This window comes from Gorilla gorilla, chromosome X (genome assembly GCF_029281585.2).
Source record: "Gorilla gorilla gorilla isolate KB3781 chromosome X, NHGRI_mGorGor1-v2.1_pri, whole genome shotgun sequence".
Taxonomy (NCBI): domain Eukaryota; kingdom Metazoa; phylum Chordata; class Mammalia; order Primates; family Hominidae; genus Gorilla; species Gorilla gorilla.
In genome coordinates, this window is record NC_073247.2 from 64067046 (window position 1) to 64086097 (window position 19052).

Genomic DNA, 19052 nt, shown 5'->3' on the forward strand with positions numbered 1-19052 from the left:
GGCTTGACAATCCTCCAGGTCACTGGGTCTAAAAACCTCACTTTGGGCATGGGAATGACAAATAAGGAGTTGTGTCACTTCTCCCAATACCTTGTATCTCAACCATCCACTGCCCTATGGATCTACTATCCACTGCATGGTGGACACTTGTATAGTGGGCATCTGGAGCCCTGAGAACCTGGAAAGGTGGTGCTGAGAGCATGTAAATCACTTCACCTTCTGAAATGCTACACAGCCACACAAACCAACTCAGTGATTACATTTTTTTGCCTTCTCTTGGCAACACAAGCCTAATCCTGCCTTCGGAAGATCTCACAGGCTGTGGCTACCACAGGCATTTCTGGGGTACAATAATAATATTAGTAATACATGCCAACCACTCTTCTATAATTACTCATTTAATACTCGTAAATACCCAAGAAGTAAGAATTATAATCCCATTTGAAGGATGAAGAAACTGTGGCACAGAGAGGCTAAGTCATTTCCCTAAGGTTACAGGACCAGTAAGTGGTCAAACTGGGATTCACATCCAAGCCATTTGGCTTCAGAATCTCTTTCCTCAGGAGGTGGGGGGGTCAGCCCCCCGCCCAGCCAGCCGCCCCGTCCGGGAGGGAGGTGGGGGGGTCAGCCCCCCGCCCGGCCAGCCACGCCATCTGGGAGGTGAGGGGCGCCTCTGCCAGGCCGCCCCTACTGGGAAGTGAGGAGCCCCTCTGCCCGGCCAGCCGCCCCATCCGGGAGGGAGGTGGGGGGTCAGCCCCCCGCCCGGCCAGCCGCCCCGTCCGGGAGGGAGGTGGGGGGGTCAGCTCCCCGCCCAGCCAGCCGCCCCGTCCGGGAGGTGAGGGGCGCCTCTGCCCGGCTGCCCCTACTGAGAAGTGAGGAGCCCCTCTGCCCGGCCAGCCGCCCCGTCCGGGAGGGAGGTGGGGGGGGTCAGCCCCCCGCCCGGCCAGCCGCCCCATCCGGGAGGTGAGGGGCGCCTCTGCCCGGCCGCCCCTACTGGGAAGTGAGGAGCCCCTCTGCCCGGCCAGCGGCCCCGTCCGGGAGGGAGGTGGGGGGGTCAGCCCCCCGCCCGGCCAGCCGCTCCGACCAGGAGCGAGGTGGGGGGCTCAGCACCCCCGCCCGGCCAGCCGCCCCGTCCGGGAGGGAGGTGGGGGGTCAGCCCCCCGCCCGGCCAGCTGCCCCGTCCGGGAGGGAGGTGGGGGGGTCAGCCCCCTGCCCGGCCAGCCGCCCCGTCCGGGAGGTGAGGGGCGCCTCTGCCCGGCTGCCCCCACTGGGAAGGGAGGAGCCCCTCTGCCCGGCCACCACCCCGTCTGGGAGGTGTACCCAACAGCTCATTGAGAACGGGCCATGATGACAATGGCGGTTTTGTGGAATAGAAAAGGGGGCAAGGTGGGGAAAAGATTGAGAAATCGGAAGGTTGCTGTGTCTGTGTAGAAAGAAGTAGACATGGGAGACTTTTCATTTTGTTCTGTACTAAGAGAAATTCTTCTGCCTTGGGATCCTGTTGATCTATGACCTTACCCCCAACCCTGTGCTCTCTGAAACATGTGCTGTGTCCACTCAGGGTTAAATGGATTAAGGGCGGTGCAAGATGTGCTTTGTTAAACAGATGCTTGAAGGCAGCATGCTCGTTAAGAGTCATCACCACTCCCTAATCTCAAGTACCCAGGGACACAAACACTCTGCCTAGGAAAACCAGAGACCTTTGTTCACTTGTTTGTCTGCTGACCTTCCCTCCACTACTGTCCTATGACCCTGCCAAATCCCCCTCTGCGAGAAACACCCAAGAATGATCAATAAAAATAAAATAAAATAAAATAAAAAATTAAAAAAAAAAAAAAAAAAGAATCTCTTCCCTCAGCCAAACTGCTATTCTAACCATACCAGGAACTGCATTTTTGTCCCTTTTTCTCTCACTTAAATCCAGAATTACCTCTTCATATCTAGATCACTAGCCTAAATTTTGCTACCTTTGCTGCCAATCTCTTTCACATATAATTTATCCAGATACTCCCACAGACAACTAGACCATCTTATGACAGAACCACTTTCACCTTGCCAATCCCGTTGCTCAAAAAGCTGTTAGCAGATCCCCGCCCAAGTTCAAACTCCCTGGCCTGACATTCATGATCTTCCACAGTCTGGCTGTTTACACTTAGCCAACCCATAATGATAATGATGAAAAAAGCTAACAGGCCTATAGTACTTACTCCATACCAACTGCCATTCTAAAAGAGCTTGTACGTACATTACCTCATTTAATCCTAAAATGAAGTCTATGAGGAAATGAGGCAAAGAGAAATTAACTTGCCCAAATGGTAGAACTATTACGTAATTTAAATCCAAGCAGGCTGACTCTAGAATCCATTCTTATAACCATTACTTATTTTAACTAATTCCCCAACATGAAATCTCCAATACAGAAAGATCTGTTTCTTTCTTCCATTCATTCATTCATTCATTCACTCACCCACCCACCCCAATACTGACTAAACACATTTTCTGACCATAGTGGGGATACCAAGTTAAATTAAATATATTCCCACTCTTGAAGTATTCACAGTTTAATAAGAAACACCAAAACATACGTTTATGATTGTAAGTACCACGACAGAATGTTGTAGAAGCATATAGAAAAAGGCCTCTGAAATAAAGTGGTGGTAGGTAGTACGAAGGGCTGTTAGGTAAGGGATCTGATAGGGTATGATTCTCAATGGGTAAAAGGAACATCTTGTGTAAAGGCACAAAAGCATGAGACAATCTGATATACTCACCGAGGGGACTATGAGTATTGCAGTGCACTACGGCTGTATAAAGGGTGTGCATGAGGGGCTGGAAGGAGGTCAAGAGGACTTTAAGAGGGCTTTGTGTGCTATACGAAGGAAGTCCCTTCTTCTAGAATGCCTCCCTGGCCCCTACCAGAAGCTTAGCTTGCAAAGCCCCTCCCCAATTTCAAAACCTCTTCTTTGAGGTTATCTCTGATCATCCCAAACAGAATTTAGCTCCTTAAAAGGCACTAAGAGTAATTTTCACACCTTTACTTAATTTATATTTATATAAAACAGTAGAATCCCCTTTTTCAAATTACAGCTTACACTGTATTGGGATATATATAAGAGACAGAAGTTCTGGTCAAAGAAGATTGCCAAAGATGTAAACACTATTTAAATAGGATGTAATGACTGAACTACATAAGCATTTATTTAAATAGAAAGTAATATGAAATTTGAAGTTAGAGGATATGAGTTTGAATTGTCTCCTCCATTTACTGGCTGTATTATCCTGAGTCAATTAATGAGAGCTTCATTTTCTTCACCTATAAAATGATGAAAATATCACCTGTTGAACAGGGCTATTAGGCAGATTACATTATACATTATATATGGAAGCAACTAACAAAGCAGATGCTTAACAGCGCTCTAAGCTATAGGATATGGGATTAGGAGCTAACGGGATATTGATTGCAAGATAACCAGAGAATTCACCTCCAAAGGCTCCTAAGCACATTACGTACATTAAAGAACTTTTAGATGTAATGCTAGGAGGTGAACTTGATTCTAGTGAAGATCACTCTTTAGGACAAAAAAAGTTGGTGGGTGAAGATTAAGATAATATTATTTCATAAAGAGGACAAGAAAAATTTCTAATCAACCAAATTCCAATACTGGTGGGTGGCTGAGAACTTGAGTGTACTCAGCTGAGTCACCCCCTCAGGGCTTCATATGAGAGCAAAGGAAGGATCTGGTCCTTCTCATCTGAGAGGTTTTTACACACCAAAAAAGGTAAGTGGGTTTTTCTCTGGCCTAATATTTTCTTTCATCCTGAATCATGTCAACTGTGTAACCTGTGGAAGTAGCTTATCATTGAGTTGGGATAAGAGGGATTTAAGAGGGGGCTGGGATACTGCCAAGGATAAAGATCAAAGGTTACTCAATCCCCACTGAGACAAAGGTGGGATCCTATCAGCCTGCAGGTCTAAGTGTTGAGGCTCTAAGTCAAACTGCTATTAGTTGCAGGGTGACCTGGGGTGTCAGCACCTACCTGCTGGGCCAGCTTTGCAGCTGCTGCAGCCAAACCTGTCTCAATAGAGGCTACCCGGGTCCCCTCACGCACAGGACGGTCCTGCTTTGGCAGAGTTGGGGTCACGCGGGCTGCAAGGGAAACAGGATGAGAAGGTGTCACTAAGACATTTATCCGAATGCTAGCCATATTCCCTACCTCCAAGCTCTCCAAAGGTAGTCTCATTGGTCTTCCTGCTTCTAGCTTTTTATGAAGCCAGATTTTGCTTGCCGTCACATAAGAACCTAATTCACCAATGCTCAAAGCACACACTGATTAAAGGATAAAGGTGAACCTCCCAGACGGAAAAAGAAAAAAAATGTGAACCTCCTTTGGCTGGGCATGATGGTTCATGCCTGTAATCCCATTGCTCTGGGAGGGTGAGGTGGGACCCTGTCACTACAAAAAATTAAAAAGTTAGCCAGGTGTGGTGGCATGCGCCTGTAGTCCTAGCTACTTGGGAGGCTGAAGTGGGAGGATTGCTTGAGCCCAGGAGTTTGAGGTTACAGTGAGCTACGATTGTACCACTGCACTCCAGCCTGGGCAACAGAGTGAGACCCTGTCTCTAAAAATAGAACAATAAGCCAGGCCAGGTGCAGTGGCTCACACCTGTAATTCCAGCACTTTGGGAGGCTGAGGCAGATGGATCACTTGTGGCCAGGAGTTCGAGACCAGCCTTGCCAACATGGCGAAAACTTCGTCTCTACTAAAAATACAAAAATTATCCCGGCATGGTGGTGCACGCCTGTAGTCCCAGCTGCTCAGGAGGCTGAGGCATGAGAATTGCTTGAGCCTGGGAGGCAGAGGTTGCAGTGAGCAGAGATTGCATCACTGCACTCCAGCCTCGGCGACACAGTGAAACTCTGTCTCAAATAATAATAATAATATAATAATAATAATAATAATAATAATAAAATAATAATAAAAATTGGCCGGGCGCGGTGGCTCACGCCTGTAATCCCAGCACTTTGGGAGGCCGAGGCGGGTGGATCACGAGGTCAGGAGATCGAGACCATCCTGGCTAACATGGTGAAACCCCGTCTCTATTAAAAATACAAAAAATTAGCCGGGCGTGGGGTGCCTGTAGTCCCAGCTATTCAGAAGGCTGAGGCAGGAGAATGGCGTGAACCTGGGAGGCGGAGCTTGCAGTAAGCTGAGATTGCGCCATTGCACTCCAGCCTGGGCGACACAGCGAGACTCCATCTCAAAAAAAAAAAAAAAAAAAAATTATCCGGCCATGGTGGTGCACGCCTGTAGTCCCAGCTGCTCAGGAGGCTGAGGCATGAGAACTGCTTGAACCTGGGAGGCAGAGGTTGCAGTGAGCAGAGATTGCGTCACTGCATGCCAGCCTCAGCGACACAGTGAAACTCTGTCTCAAAAAATAATAATAATAATAAAATAATAATAAAAATAAAAAGTTAATCTCCCTGAACTGGCATTTAAGTTTGTCCCATATTCTGCCTCTGGCCCACTTACCTCTCCAACCTTATTTCCACATCCATATTCTCAGCTTCTCCAGACGGATGGCTTCCTTATTACATCTCCAGAGTGTGTACAGCTCATCCTCTCTCCCTATGCTTTCATCCTCACCATCCACACCACCTAGAGTACTATCTTCCTTTTTGTCTGCCTATTCAAAACCTACCCATTCTTTAAGGTAAGCTGAAATCAATCTCCTACACAAAACCTCTTTGGTTCCATTGATCTCTTTTTCCTCTGAACTTATGATCTGTATAAATTACTTGATACATAGCACATACCACCTTGTCTCATTCTCTAATGCTGATGTGTTATTCTGTCTACCAGCCAGGCTATGAGTTCCTGAAGAAGACCACCCTCTTGCATGACTCTTTTATAATGCCTTACCAACCTGAAATAAAAAAATACTCATCCCACCATTTCAAAAGGAAGTGTATTTCAGGATAACCAAACAGCCCTAAATGATGAGAGACAGCTCTTCTTTACAGAAGAAAGCCAGCTACTAAATGTAGAAGGAATGACAGAATTAGAAAATCACAAGCTGGCAAGTCCTAATGAAACAATTGATTCTAGGGAATTGGATATTCACACAGCACCAAAATATTACCCATTCACCTCAAGAAGAAAAAACTTATAATGATGAGATCAAGAGATTACCACTTTAAGTATGAACTTTACTGTCACTAATAGTGAGAAAGCACAACACAACTTCACACGCCTCTTGATGAGAAGCAATAGGAAATTCACATCACCTGAGAAGTAGTTTTGTTGAAGAGCTAAAATATAGCAAGCCATTCATATTACTTTCAGTGTTTAGGAAACAGGTACAGAAAAACAAGTTAAATGACACCAGAAGAAAACAAGCAGACATTCTACAAGATAAACTGGCTTAGTCTCTTTAAAAAGACAATGTCACAAGTAAGCAAACAGACAAATCTAGAAGGTAGGACATGCTACAGGGCAATTACACCAGTGTCAACAACAAATCAATAGCACAGAACAAAAAAGGGGAGAGTGCTCTAGATTGAGAGGGTTAAAAGGCATTCAAATGCCACATGGACTCTGTTTAGACCCTGATTTAAACAAATCTAATATAAAAACACCTTTTCATGGTTTGACAATTTAGGAAATTTGATTATGGACTTGGAATTAGATAAAGAATTATCAAATTATTGTTAGTTTTGTTATGTATAATAACAGGTTGTGAGGTTTGGTGAGAAAATATCCATTTTTTAGAAATACATACTGAAATACTTGGGGGAAACAGCATAATAACTGGGGTTTGCTTTCAAGCAAAGAAAAAAATTTTAAAAACAAGATAGTGATAAATGAAGCCAATACGGCAATACATTAATAACTGTTCATTCTCACTGGTGGATATATAGGAGCTCAATGAACTATTCTATTTTTATTTATTTTTTGAGATGGAGTCTTGCTTTGTCGCCCAAGGCTAGAGTGCAGTGGGGTCATCTCGGCTCACTGCAACCTCCACCTCTCGGGTTCAAGCTATTCTCCTGACTCAGCCTCCTGAGTAGCTGGGATCACAGGCATGCAACACCATGCCCGGCTAATTTTTGTATTTTTAGTAGAGACGGGGTTTCACCATGTTGGCCAGGATGGTCTTGAACTCCTAACCTCAAGTGATCCACCCACCTCAGCCTCCCAAACCACAGGCATGAGCCACCATGCCCAGCCTTATTATATTTTTAAAGAAAAAAACTAATGTCACAGAAAAAAGATGTGGTGGTACTGCTGACCCAGATTTAAACTCCTTGGTTAGCTATTGCTATTATAAAGGAGAATTTCTGGATAAGCAGTATGCAGATTCTAGAACAAGCAATTCGGAAGGCTGAAATTCTTTCTTTAAAGGTAACATTTGTTTAAAACATGATCTGAAGCAAATTTACCAAAAGTTGATGCATAATTTTCAGTCATGGATACTTGGATCTCTTTTATATTGTTCTCTATAGTTTTGTATGTGTGGTGGTTTTAAAACATGACCCCAAATCCCATGACACCTTTCCTACTGATAGGTGAGATCTGTGCCCCACTCTTGAATCTAAGCAGGCTTATTTGCAAGCTATAGAATATGGTATAAATGACACTATATGACTTTTGAAGCAAGGCCAGTAAAGGCAATTTCAGTTTCCACACTGCTTGTTGGAACACTCATGCTTTTAGCAATCTGAACCACCATGTAAAAAGTTTGATTGCCTTGAGGCTGCTGAGCAGTGAGGAAACTAGTCACATGGAGAGGCCACATGTTGGCACTTTCAGTCTTTTGTGTCCTCCCAGACCAGGCATCAAACACGTAAGTGAAAGACTTCAGATGACTCAAACTCTTGGCCAACAAGTCACCCCCAGCCTTCAAAGTTTTTCCAGCTGAGACCCCAGACTTCATGCAGTAGAGACAAGTTGTCGCCATTGTGCCATTTCCAAATTCCTGACCCACAGAATACATGAACATAAGAAAATGGTGGTTGTTTTAAGCTGGGGAAAAAAGAACCCTCCTTGATTAGACCTGGGTTTTGGGAGGGAAAAAAACCTATAAAAGATATTTTGTGTAAACAGTTGGGGAAATTTGGTTATGAACTGGGTATCTGAAGATCTTAGGGAATTATTATTAACTTTGGTAAGTATAAAAAAAAGTAGTGTGGTTACACCGGGGAATGGCGGATGTCCTTATTTAATTTTTTTGAGATGGAGTCTCGCAGTCACGCAGTGGCGTGACCTCTACTCACTGCAACCTCCACCTCCTGGGTTCAACTGATTCTTCTGTCTCAGCCTCCCAAGTAGCTGGGATAACAGGCACCCACCACCTCGCCCGGCTAATTTTTGTATTTTTAGTAGAGACGGGGTTTCACCATGTTGGCCAGGCTGGTCTTAAACTCCTGACCTCAAATGATCCACCTGCCTCGGTGTCCCAAAGTGCTGGGATTACAGGCGTGAACCATCGCACCTGGCCAGATGTCCTTATTCTTAGGAGATACTAAATTATTAAAGGGTAAAATATGTTATGATGACTTTGAAGTGGCTCAGCAAAAACTATAGATAGCCAGATAGATACAGATAGAGGAATCAAGCAACTATAGCAAAATGTTACAACTATAGAATCTGGGTATTAAGACTATGGGTATTCAGGTGCTATCCCTTCTACTTTTACGTATGTTTAAAAATTGTCGGCCGGGCACGGTGGCTCACGCCTGTAATCTCAGCACTTTGAGAGGCCGAGGTGGGTGGATCACCTGAGGTCAGGAGTTCGAGACCAGTCTGACCAACATGGAGAAACCCTGTCTCTACTAAAAATACAAAAAATTAGCCGGGCATGGTGGTGCATGCCTGTAATCCCAGCTACTCAGGAGGCTGAGGGAGGAGAATCGCTTGAACCCAGGAGGCAGAGGCTGTGGTGAGCCAAGATCGTGCCATTGCACTCCCGCCTGGACAACAAGAGCGAAACTCCGTCTCAAAAATAAATAAAATAAAAATAAAATAAAATAAAATAAAATAAAAATTGTCATAATACACTTTGGGAGGCCGAGGTGAGCGGATCACCTGAGGTCAGGAGTTTGAGACCAGGCTGGCCAACATGGTGAAACCCTGTCTCTACTAAAAATACAAAAAAAATTAGCCAGGTGTGGTGGCACGTGCCTGTAATCCCAGCTACTTGGGAAGCTTAGGCAGGAGAATCACTTGAACCCCGAGGGCAGAGATTGCAGTGAGCTGAGATCGCACCACTGCACTTCAGCCTGGGTGACAGAGTGAGACTCTGTCTCGAAAAATAAAATAAAATTGTCATATTAACAAATTTTAAATAATGAACAAGACTAAGAGCTTATAATAACCAAATGCATTGTGTAATCCTTGAATGGATTCTGGTTTAAGTAAGCCAATTACAAAAGATATTTTTGGTGCAACTGGGGGAAATTTGAATAAGTACATGGTACTAGATGATATTAAGAAATAAATGTTGGCCGGGCGCTGTGGCTCATGCCTGTAATCCCAGCACTTTGGGAGGCCAAGGTGGGCGGATCAGGAGGGCGGGAGATCAAGACCATCCTGGCTAACACAGTGAAACCCCGTCTCTACTAAAAATACAAAAAATTAGCCGGGCGTGGTGACAGGCACCTGTAGTCCCAGCTACTCCAGAGGCTGAGGCAGGAGAATGGTGTGAACCCGGAAGGCGGAGCTTGCAGTGAGCGGAGATCGCACCACTGCACTCCAGCCTGGGTGACAGAGCGAGACTCCGTCTCAAAAAAAAAAAAAAAAGAAATAAATGTTACTTTGCTTAGGTGTCATATAATGGTACTGTGGTTATGGAAGAAAACATCATTCAATGCATATTTAAGTATTAAGGATGAGATGTTATGATGGGCGACATCAGTAAAAATGGCAAAGGACCTCCAAGAATTCACTCCCCAATAAAAACAACAAAAAAACTAGCAAAAATTGTCAGGATAAATTTTTTCAGAACTCTGGAAATTAACAAAAGGCTTGCAGCAACCTGGAAAGCACTTGATTCAAGAAAAACAGCTGAATCTCAGTAAGAACAATGAGCTTTGTGCATTTTAACTTGCCCTAGACACATCTACCTTACCCCAGCTTAGTGAACACCTTGAAAAATAGCAGTCCAAGTTCCCAGCAATGTAGTGAGCAGAAAGGAGCTAGAGCTTTCTTCAAAGCCTAGTACTAAAAGCCTCTCCCTCCCTGGTGGGTGTTTAAAAAAAATTTTTAAAGGCATGTGCTTAATGTCATAGCTGTTTAAGGTGATGGATAACAGTTGTGACAAACAATAGATTAACCCAAATGGTTAAAAAAAAAGCTAAGGAATGAGATGTCCATAAAGAATTTGACAAGTTCTCACGCATTTCTGCAAATTATAAGACCACATGCATGTGTTGGCGCTGTAAGACTTGAGAAGGCCCTAAGCATGCACCTCTGTCTGACTTTGAGGTGCTACACAAATAGAAGTGAAGACTACCGCAGAGTTGTAAACTGCCTGGCTGAGTGAAGGCATGCTCCAACATGCACATAGAGAGCCCCTCAGCAAGCACTGGGAGCACTCACTGGTTCCAGGCATTTCAGGAAATCTGTGTCCAATCATGAGACATCTACTAAGCTAAATTAGCAGAGACATCAGTGTGCACATACAAAGAAGTTTACAGACTTTACAGAATTAGTTCAGAAAAGCCACTAAACAAAACACAACTACAACAAAGAGTGTTCTCTGAGGAGCAGAGTGGAGAAAATCTGATTTTCAGAGTTGCCACGGCATTTAAAATGTACAGTTTTCAACAAAAAATTACAAGACATACAAAGAAATAAAGTATAGCCATTCACAAGAAAAAAAATCAATCAATGGAAACTGTCCCTGACTTCCTAGACATAGTTGGAGTTACTAGACAAGGACTTTAAATCAGCTATTTTAAATGCTTTCAAAGGCTAAAGGAGACCATGTCTAAGGAACTACAGGAAAGTATGAGTATGATGTCTCACCAAACAGAGAATACCAATAGAGACAGAAATTATAAAAAGAAACCTAATAGTTATTTTGGAGTTGAAAAGTAAAATAACTGAAATGCAAACTTTAACTGAAATGCAAACTTCCCTAGAGGGTTTCAATAGCACATTTGAGCAGGTAGAAGGAAGAATTACTGACTTTGAAGATAAGTCAATTGAGATTATCCAGTCTGATGAGCACACATAAAAAGAGAATGAAGAAAAGTGAACAGAGCCAAAGGGATCTGAAGGACGCCTATTCGAAGAAATAACAACTAAAAACTTTCCAAATTTGATGAAAAACAATCTATACATTCAAGAGCGCAACGAACTCCAAGCTGGACAAATTTAAAAGGCTACACATCATAACTCAAACCAAAGACAACAGAATTTTTTTTTTTTTTAGACGGAGTCTTGCTCCATTACCCAGGCTGGAGTGCAGTGGTGCAATCTCGGCTCATTGCAAGCTCTGCCGCCAGGGTTAACGCCATTCTCCTGCCTCAGCCTCCTGAGTAGCTGGGACTACAGGTGCCCGCCACCACGCCCGGCTAATTTTTTTTCTATTTTTAGTAGAGACGGGGTTTCATCGTGTTAGCCAGGATGGTCTTGATCTCCTGACCTTGTGATCTGCCCGCCTCGGCCTCCCAAAGTGCTGGGATTATAGGCTTGAGCCACTGTGCCCGGCCGACGACAACAGAATTTTGAAAGCAGCAAGGCAGAAGTGACTCACAACATAAAGTGATTTCTTTATCATCAGAACCCATGGAGGTTAGAAGACAGTGAGAAGTGCTAAAAGAAAAACTATCAATCAGGAATTCCAGATCCAGCAAAACTACCCTTCAAAAATGAAGAAATCAAGATATTCCTAGATAAATAAAAACAAATAGTTTGACACTAGTAGACCTTACCTATAAGAAATGCTAAAGGGCCAGGTGTGGTGGCTCATGCCTGTAATCCCAGCACTTTGGGAGGCCGAGGTGGGCAGATTACGAGGTCAAGAGTTCGAGACCAGCCTGGCCAACACAGTGAAACCCGTCTCTACTAAAAATACAAAAAATTAGCCAGGCGTGGTGGCAGGCACCTGTAATCCCAGCTACTTGGTAGGCTGAGGCAGGAGAATTGCTTGAACCCGGGAGGCAGAGGTTATAATGAGCCGAGATCATGCCACTGCACTCCAGCCCAGGCGACAGTGCGAGACTCTGTCTCAAAAAAAAAAAAGGCATGTTAAAGGGAAACCTTCAGGCTGAAATGAAAGGACACTAGACAATTGAGTCTACATGAAGAAATAAAGAGCACTGGTAAAGGTAACTAGATAGGTATATTTAAAAGACATCATCAACATATTTTTGTAACTTTTTCTAACTGGATTAACAGACAATTACATAAAGCAATTAGTATAACCCTGTGTTCATGAACACAATGTATGAAGATGTAATTTGTGACAGTAATAGCATAAAAGAGAAGGGTAATGGAGCTATATAGCAGCAAAGTTTCTGTGTAGTACTGAAATTAAGTGATAATAGGCTGGGCGTGGTGGCTCACACCTGTAATCCCAGCACTTTGGGAGGCCGAGGCGGGCGGATCATGAGGTCAGGAGATGGACACCATCCTGGCTAACACGGTGAAACCTCGTCTCTACTAAAAATACAAAAAATTAGCCGGGTGTGGTGGCAGGCGCCTGTAGTCCCAACTACTCGGGAGGCTGAGACAGGAGAATGGCATGAACCCAGGAGGCAGAGCTTGCAGTGAGCCGAGCCGAGATGGTGCCACTGCACTCCAATCTGGGCGACACAGCGAGACTCTGCCTCAAAAAAAAAAAAAAAGAAAGAAAGAAAGAAATTAAGTGATAATAATGTGAATTAGAATGGTATAAATTAAGTTGTTAATCCCCAGGACAACCACTAAGAAAATAACTTGGCCAGGTGCGGTGGCTCACGCCTGTAATCTCAGCACTTTGGGAGGCTGAGGCGGCCGATCACCTGAGGTCAGGAGTTTGAGACCAGTTTGGCCAACATGGTGAAACCCCATCTCTACTAAAAACACAAAAAAATCACCCAGGCTTGGTGGTGTGTGCCTGAATTCCCAGCTATTTGGGAGGCTGAGGCGGGAGTATCGCTTGAACCCGGGAGGTGGAGGTTGCAGTGAGTCGCAATTGCACCACTGCACTCCAGCCTAGGCAACAGAGTAAGACTCCATTTCAAAAAAACAAAACAAAACAACAAAAAAAACCCCTCACATATAGAGAGATTAAAAAAAAAGGAATTAAAATGGGATCCTAGGGCTGGGCACAGTGGCTCATGCCTGTAATTCCAGCACTTTGGGAGGCCAAGATGGGTGGATCACCTGAGGACAGGAGTTCGAGACCAGCCTGGCCAACACGGTGAAACCCCAACTCTACTAAAAATATAAAAATTAGCTAGGCGTGATGGCAGGCACCTGTAATCCCAGCTACTCAGGAGGCTGAGGCAGGAAAAGAATTGCTTGAACCCAGGAGGCAGAGATTGCAGTGAGCCAAGATCACGTTGCTGCATTTCAGCCTGGGTGAGAGTGACACTCTGTGTCTCAAAAAAAAAAAAAAGGGGGGGGGGGTCCTAGAAAATAGCTATTAAACACAAAAGAAAGCAGTAACTAATGGAGGAATTGAGGAACAAAAAATAAGACACATAGAAAACGAATAGCAAAATGGATATTGAGTCGAACTTTGGCAGCTATTAGAACCCTCCAACTGATAAGCAGATGTTGGCAGAATGAATTAAAAATGACCCTACTATATGCTATCTATACAAGACACACAGTTTAGATTTGAAGACACAGGTCGAAAATAAATGGATGAAAAAAGAGATAACAATAAAATTGGTACTCAAATGAAAACTACGATGGCTATACTAACAACAGACTTTGAGACAAAAATCATTACTAAAGACAAAGAAGAGCATTTTATAATGATAAAAAGGTCAATCCATCAAGAAGGTATAACAATTACAAACATATGTGTACCTTACAACAGAGGCTCAAAATAGATGAAGTGAAAACTGACCAAACTGATGGGAGAAAATAGACAAATTCAATAATAATAGCTGGAGACTTCAATACCACATTTTCAATAATGGATAGAGCAATTAGAAAATCAGCAAAAAACGGACAGGTGTGGTGGCTCACGCCTGTAATCCCAGCACTTTGGGAGGCCGAGGTAGGCGGATCACAAGGTCAGGAGATCGAGACAATCCTGGCTAACATGGTGAAACCCCATCTCTACTAAAAAATACAAAAAATTAGCTGGGTGTGGTGGCAGGTGCCTGTAGTCCCAGCTACTGGGGAGGCTGAGGCAGGAGAATGACGTGAACCCAGGAGGCGGAGCTTGCAGTGAGCCAAGATCATGCCACTGCACTCCAGCCTGGGTGACAGAGCAAGACTCTGTCTCAAAAAAAAAAAAAAAAAAAAAGAAAAAATCAGCAAAAAACTAGAGATGTCGTAACACGTAAGATTTTGCTTAAAATGCCTTGAAAAAAAGAATAAAGCAAATACAGCAAAATGTTCATTAAATCTGGGTGACAGATATATATATATATATATATAGGTGTTCATGGTAATAACCTCTTGAATTTTATCTTATGTTTGAAAACTTTCATCACAAAAATTTTTTAAAAGGAAAAGTATTTACTGACTGTTCTGGTGCTTATGATTACTGTAGCACTATAGTATATTTCATTTATTTTCTCTATCCCAATATTCTTTAAGCTAATTATACCTGTTTACTTTTTAAACTACTTTTAGAATGAATTCCCCACAAAATTCCATTAGGATTTTGATTTAGGCTAGTGTTAAATGTATACATTAATTTGGAAGGAAATGACTCTTTACAACACTCAGTCTTTATAACCAGGCACATGGGGAATCTCTATTTCTTCATGTCGGTTCCACACTATCTTTTTACAATTATTCTTGCATATTTTATACGTTTGTTGCTATTGTCAATAGCATTTCTTTTTCTCAGTACATTATGGTTATTACTAATATAGTACCTCTTGATTTTTGGATAGCTGGTATATATCCAATGATTTACCCAATTTACTGAATTCTCTTATCAGTATTAGCAGTTTTTAGTTGATTCTCTTTCATTTTCTGATATTACATAATTATATCATATCTCTATTTTTGTTTCTATTTTTTGTAGAGACAGGGTCTTACTATGTGGCCCAGGCTGGTCTTGAACTCCTAGGCTCAAGCAATCCTCCCATCTTACCTTTCCAAAGTGCTAGGATTACAGGCATTAACCACCATGCTCAGCCCCATACCTGTGTTTTCTATATCGATTATAAAATTATATCTTATCTTTCACTCATCAAATATTTGTTAAACATCTCCTACAGGCCAGGCACTAGGCAAAGTGCTACAGATACAATGATGGCCAAAAGTGAACAGGATTCTCACCCTACTGGCTCACATCATGATTTGGTCTCTTCATTTCTTTTCTTTCTTTTTTTTTTTTTTTAATTTCTGCTTTACTTCTAATTACACTGGCATGAACTTCTAGAACAATACTAAATAATAGCAGTGTTAGTGGGCACATTAGTCTTATTCCTGATCTTAATGGGAATCCCCTTAGTAGAATGCCTTAGTAGAATGCATCTTTTGAGTTAAGAACTCACTTTGAAAATGTGATAAAAATTACTAAAGAAATATACATACATAGACGCATGCATTTACATAAAATTTCAATAGAAGATTAATAGGAGATTCAAAGGTCCATGAACACCAGTTGATGCATCTGTGCTCTACAGTTTCATCCTACTGGATTAACACCTACAGAACTTGGTGTTCCTATCTTTTTAGTTAACTAAAAGCCACTTTTTAAAAGTTTGCAGTTTTTTGGCTGGGCGTGGTAGCTCACACCTGTAATTCTCAGCACTTTGGGAGGCTGAGGCGGGCTAATCACTTGAGGTCAGGAGTTTGAGACCAGCCTAGCCAACATGGTAAAATCCCATCTCTACTAAAAATACAAAAATTAGCCAGGCATGGTGGTGGCGGGTGCTTTTAATCCCAGCTTCTTGGGAGGCTGAGGCAGCAGAATCGCTTGAACCTGGGAGGCGGAGGTTGTAGTGAGCAGAGATCATGCTACTACACTCCAGCCTGGGCAACAGAGTGAGACTCTGCCTCAAAATAAAAAAGTCTGCAGTTTTTCTAAGTCATAAATAGGTAGTGAATAAGTGAAATACCAGCACAAGAGCAGACAGAACTTTGATGGTACAAAATGGATGTGCCTCAAACAACCCATGATATGTATGAGTCAGTACACATGGCAAAGAAAGCATTTTCAGCTTAGTGGGAATGTGATTCTAGCACCAACAGTCATCTTTTTGGGGGGAATACCAATTTATATCTTCTGCTCAGTACCATATATTAAGCAATTCTTTGTAGATCAACACATTAGATATTTAAAAATTATGCTTAAAAATACAAGGGTGTTAATTATCTACTCTCTGAATATGCAAACAAATGATCAACACTTGATACTGAAATATTCAGATTTTTCATGTAGAATGAGGAAGAAGTACAAGCACATTATAAGTATAAAATATGTGCGTGCGCGCGCATGTGTGTGTGTGTGTGTGTGTGTGTGTGTATGAAACAAAGGATGACTATTCCCTTACTATATAAAATGGGCAACTCGAAAACCTTGAAGAATCACATGGATAAGTGGGCAAAGGATGTAAACAAAATTTACAATGGAAGAAATTCTGATGCTAATAAAACATAGAGGCTATGCTTAATCAAAAAAATGTAAATTAAATCAATGAGATACTGTTGTTTGCTTATGAATTACCAAGGATCAAAAATTCATGGTAGAAGCCGGGTGTGGTGGCTCACACCTGTAATCCCAACATTTTGGGAGGCCGAGGTGGATCACCTGAGGTCAGGAGCTCGAGACCAACCTGGTCAACATGGCGAAACCCTGTCTCTACTAAAAATACAAAAAACTGGCCAGGCGCGGTGGCTCATGCCTGTAATCCCAGCACTTTGGGAGGCCGACGTGGGCGGATCACGAGGACAAGGGATCGAGACCATCTTGGCCAACATGGTGAAATGCCGTCTCTACTAAAAATACAAAAAAAAAAAAAACTAGCTGGGTGCGGTGGTGCGTGCCTGTAGTCCCAGCTACTCAGGAGGCTGAAGCAGAATTGCTTTAACCCAGGAGGTGGAGGTTGCAGTGGGCCAGGATCTCGCCACTGCACTCCAGTCTGGTAACAGAACGACTCTGTCTCAAAAAACAAACAACAAAAAAAATTAGCTGAGTGTGGTGGCAGGTGCCTGTAATCCCAGCTACTTGGGAGGCTGAGGCAGGAGAATTGCTTGAACCTGGGAGGCAGAGGTTGCAGTGAGCCAAGATCATGCCACTGCACTCCAGCCTGGGCGACAGACCGAGACTGTTTCAAAATAAATAAAAAAACAAACAAACAAACAAACAAACAAAAAACCCTCATGGTAGAGACTACTCATTCTCAACCAAATGTCATTCTCTTTCCTGCTTACTAACAAAAACACTGATTTTGTGGGACAGCAATATACCTAGATAAAAACTGTATCTCCTAGCATCTCTGGCTGATAGTCTTGGCCATCTGACACAATTTCAGCCAAAGAGATGTGTAAAAAACGTGGAACTTAAAACTCTTTGGGGAGAGGGAATGCTCAGCACTCAGCATGCCTGTCCCTTTTTCCTTTTGCTTTTCTCCTTCTTCCTGACTGCAGCCCAGACCCCAATGCTGGAGGTGAAGTAGCCATCTTGTGATTCTGAGAGAACAAGCACTCACTAAGGATGCTTGAGACATTACTCATAATCAAATACTACTCCTAACTGGTGTGTTCAATGCCTGCATACATTTCATAAACAAGCACTGCTGATGGAAGTGTAAATTGGTACAACTTTTCTGGAAAACACTTCTGCAATAAATATCAAGAACTTTTTTTTTTTTTTTTTTTTTTTGAGACGAAGTCTTGCTCTGTCGCCAGGCTGGAGTGCAGTGGCAAAATCTTGGCTCACTGCAACCTCCACCTCCCGGGTTCAAGCGATTCTCCTGCCTCAGCCTCCTGAGTAGATGGGACTACAGGCGTGCGCCACCATGCCCAGCTAATTTTTGTATTTTTAGTAGAGACGGGGTTTCACCATGTTGGCCAGGATGGTCTGGATCTCCTGACCTCGTGATCCGCTCACCCTGGCCTCCCAAAGTGTTGGGATTACAGGCGTGAGCCACCGTGCCTGGCCCAGATGTATTCTTAAGAGAGAAAAGCAAAGCACATAACAGTGTATAAAATACGTTTCCAACTGAGTTAAAAAAAAAAAAAAGGAGGGGGAGGTAGGAAAACATATACATGCATTTGCTTGTATATGCGCAAACTGTCTCTGAGAAGATAAATGAAAAAACTGATGGCCGGGCGCAGTGGCTCATGCCTGTAATCCCAGCACTTTGGGAGGCCGAGGCGGGCGGATCACGAGGTCAGGAGATCGAGACCATCCTGGCTAACACGGTGAAAACCCATCTCTACTAAAAGTACAAAAAAGTAGCCGGGCGTGGTGGCGGGTGCCTGTAGTCCCAGCTACTTGGGAGGCTGAGGCAGGAGAATGGCGTGAACCTGGGAGGCGGAGCTTGCAGTGAGCAGAGATCGCGCCACTGCACTCCAGCCTGGGCGACAGAGCAAGACTCCTTCTCAAAAAAAAAAAAAAAAAAAAAAAAAAAATGCTGATAACACTAGTTGACTCCAGGTGGGGAAGTAGAAGGCTATGTAACAGGGCTGGGAAGGAAACTTTTCATTGTATAACCTCACATACTTTGGCCCCTCTAAGGTTTCATGGTGATCCATCCTGAGTAAATAATCAGAAATATAAACATTTACATATAAAGATATTCGCTCCAAATGTACTAATTGTAAAAACTTGAAAATAGCCTATATGTTAGAAATTACATATATATTAGGTATATCCATGGAACTGATATCTTGTAGCCATTAAAAATATTATTTATAAA

At 43.1% G+C, this 19052-nt stretch overlaps 1 protein-coding gene across 8 annotated transcripts in view; it reads right to left on the reverse strand.

Annotated features, from left to right (window-relative positions):
- Positions 1 to 19052, reverse strand: part of PHF8 (PHD finger protein 8) — a 107877-nt gene that overhangs the window by 4687 nt on the left and 84138 nt on the right. For all 8 annotated transcript variants that reach the window (XM_055376519.1, XM_055376516.1, XM_055376517.1 and 5 more), the window contains one exon: positions 4039 to 4148. In XM_055376519.1, the coding sequence (XP_055232494.1) occupies positions 4039 to 4148 (110 nt within the window). The remainder of the gene's footprint in view (positions 1 to 4038; positions 4149 to 19052) is intronic.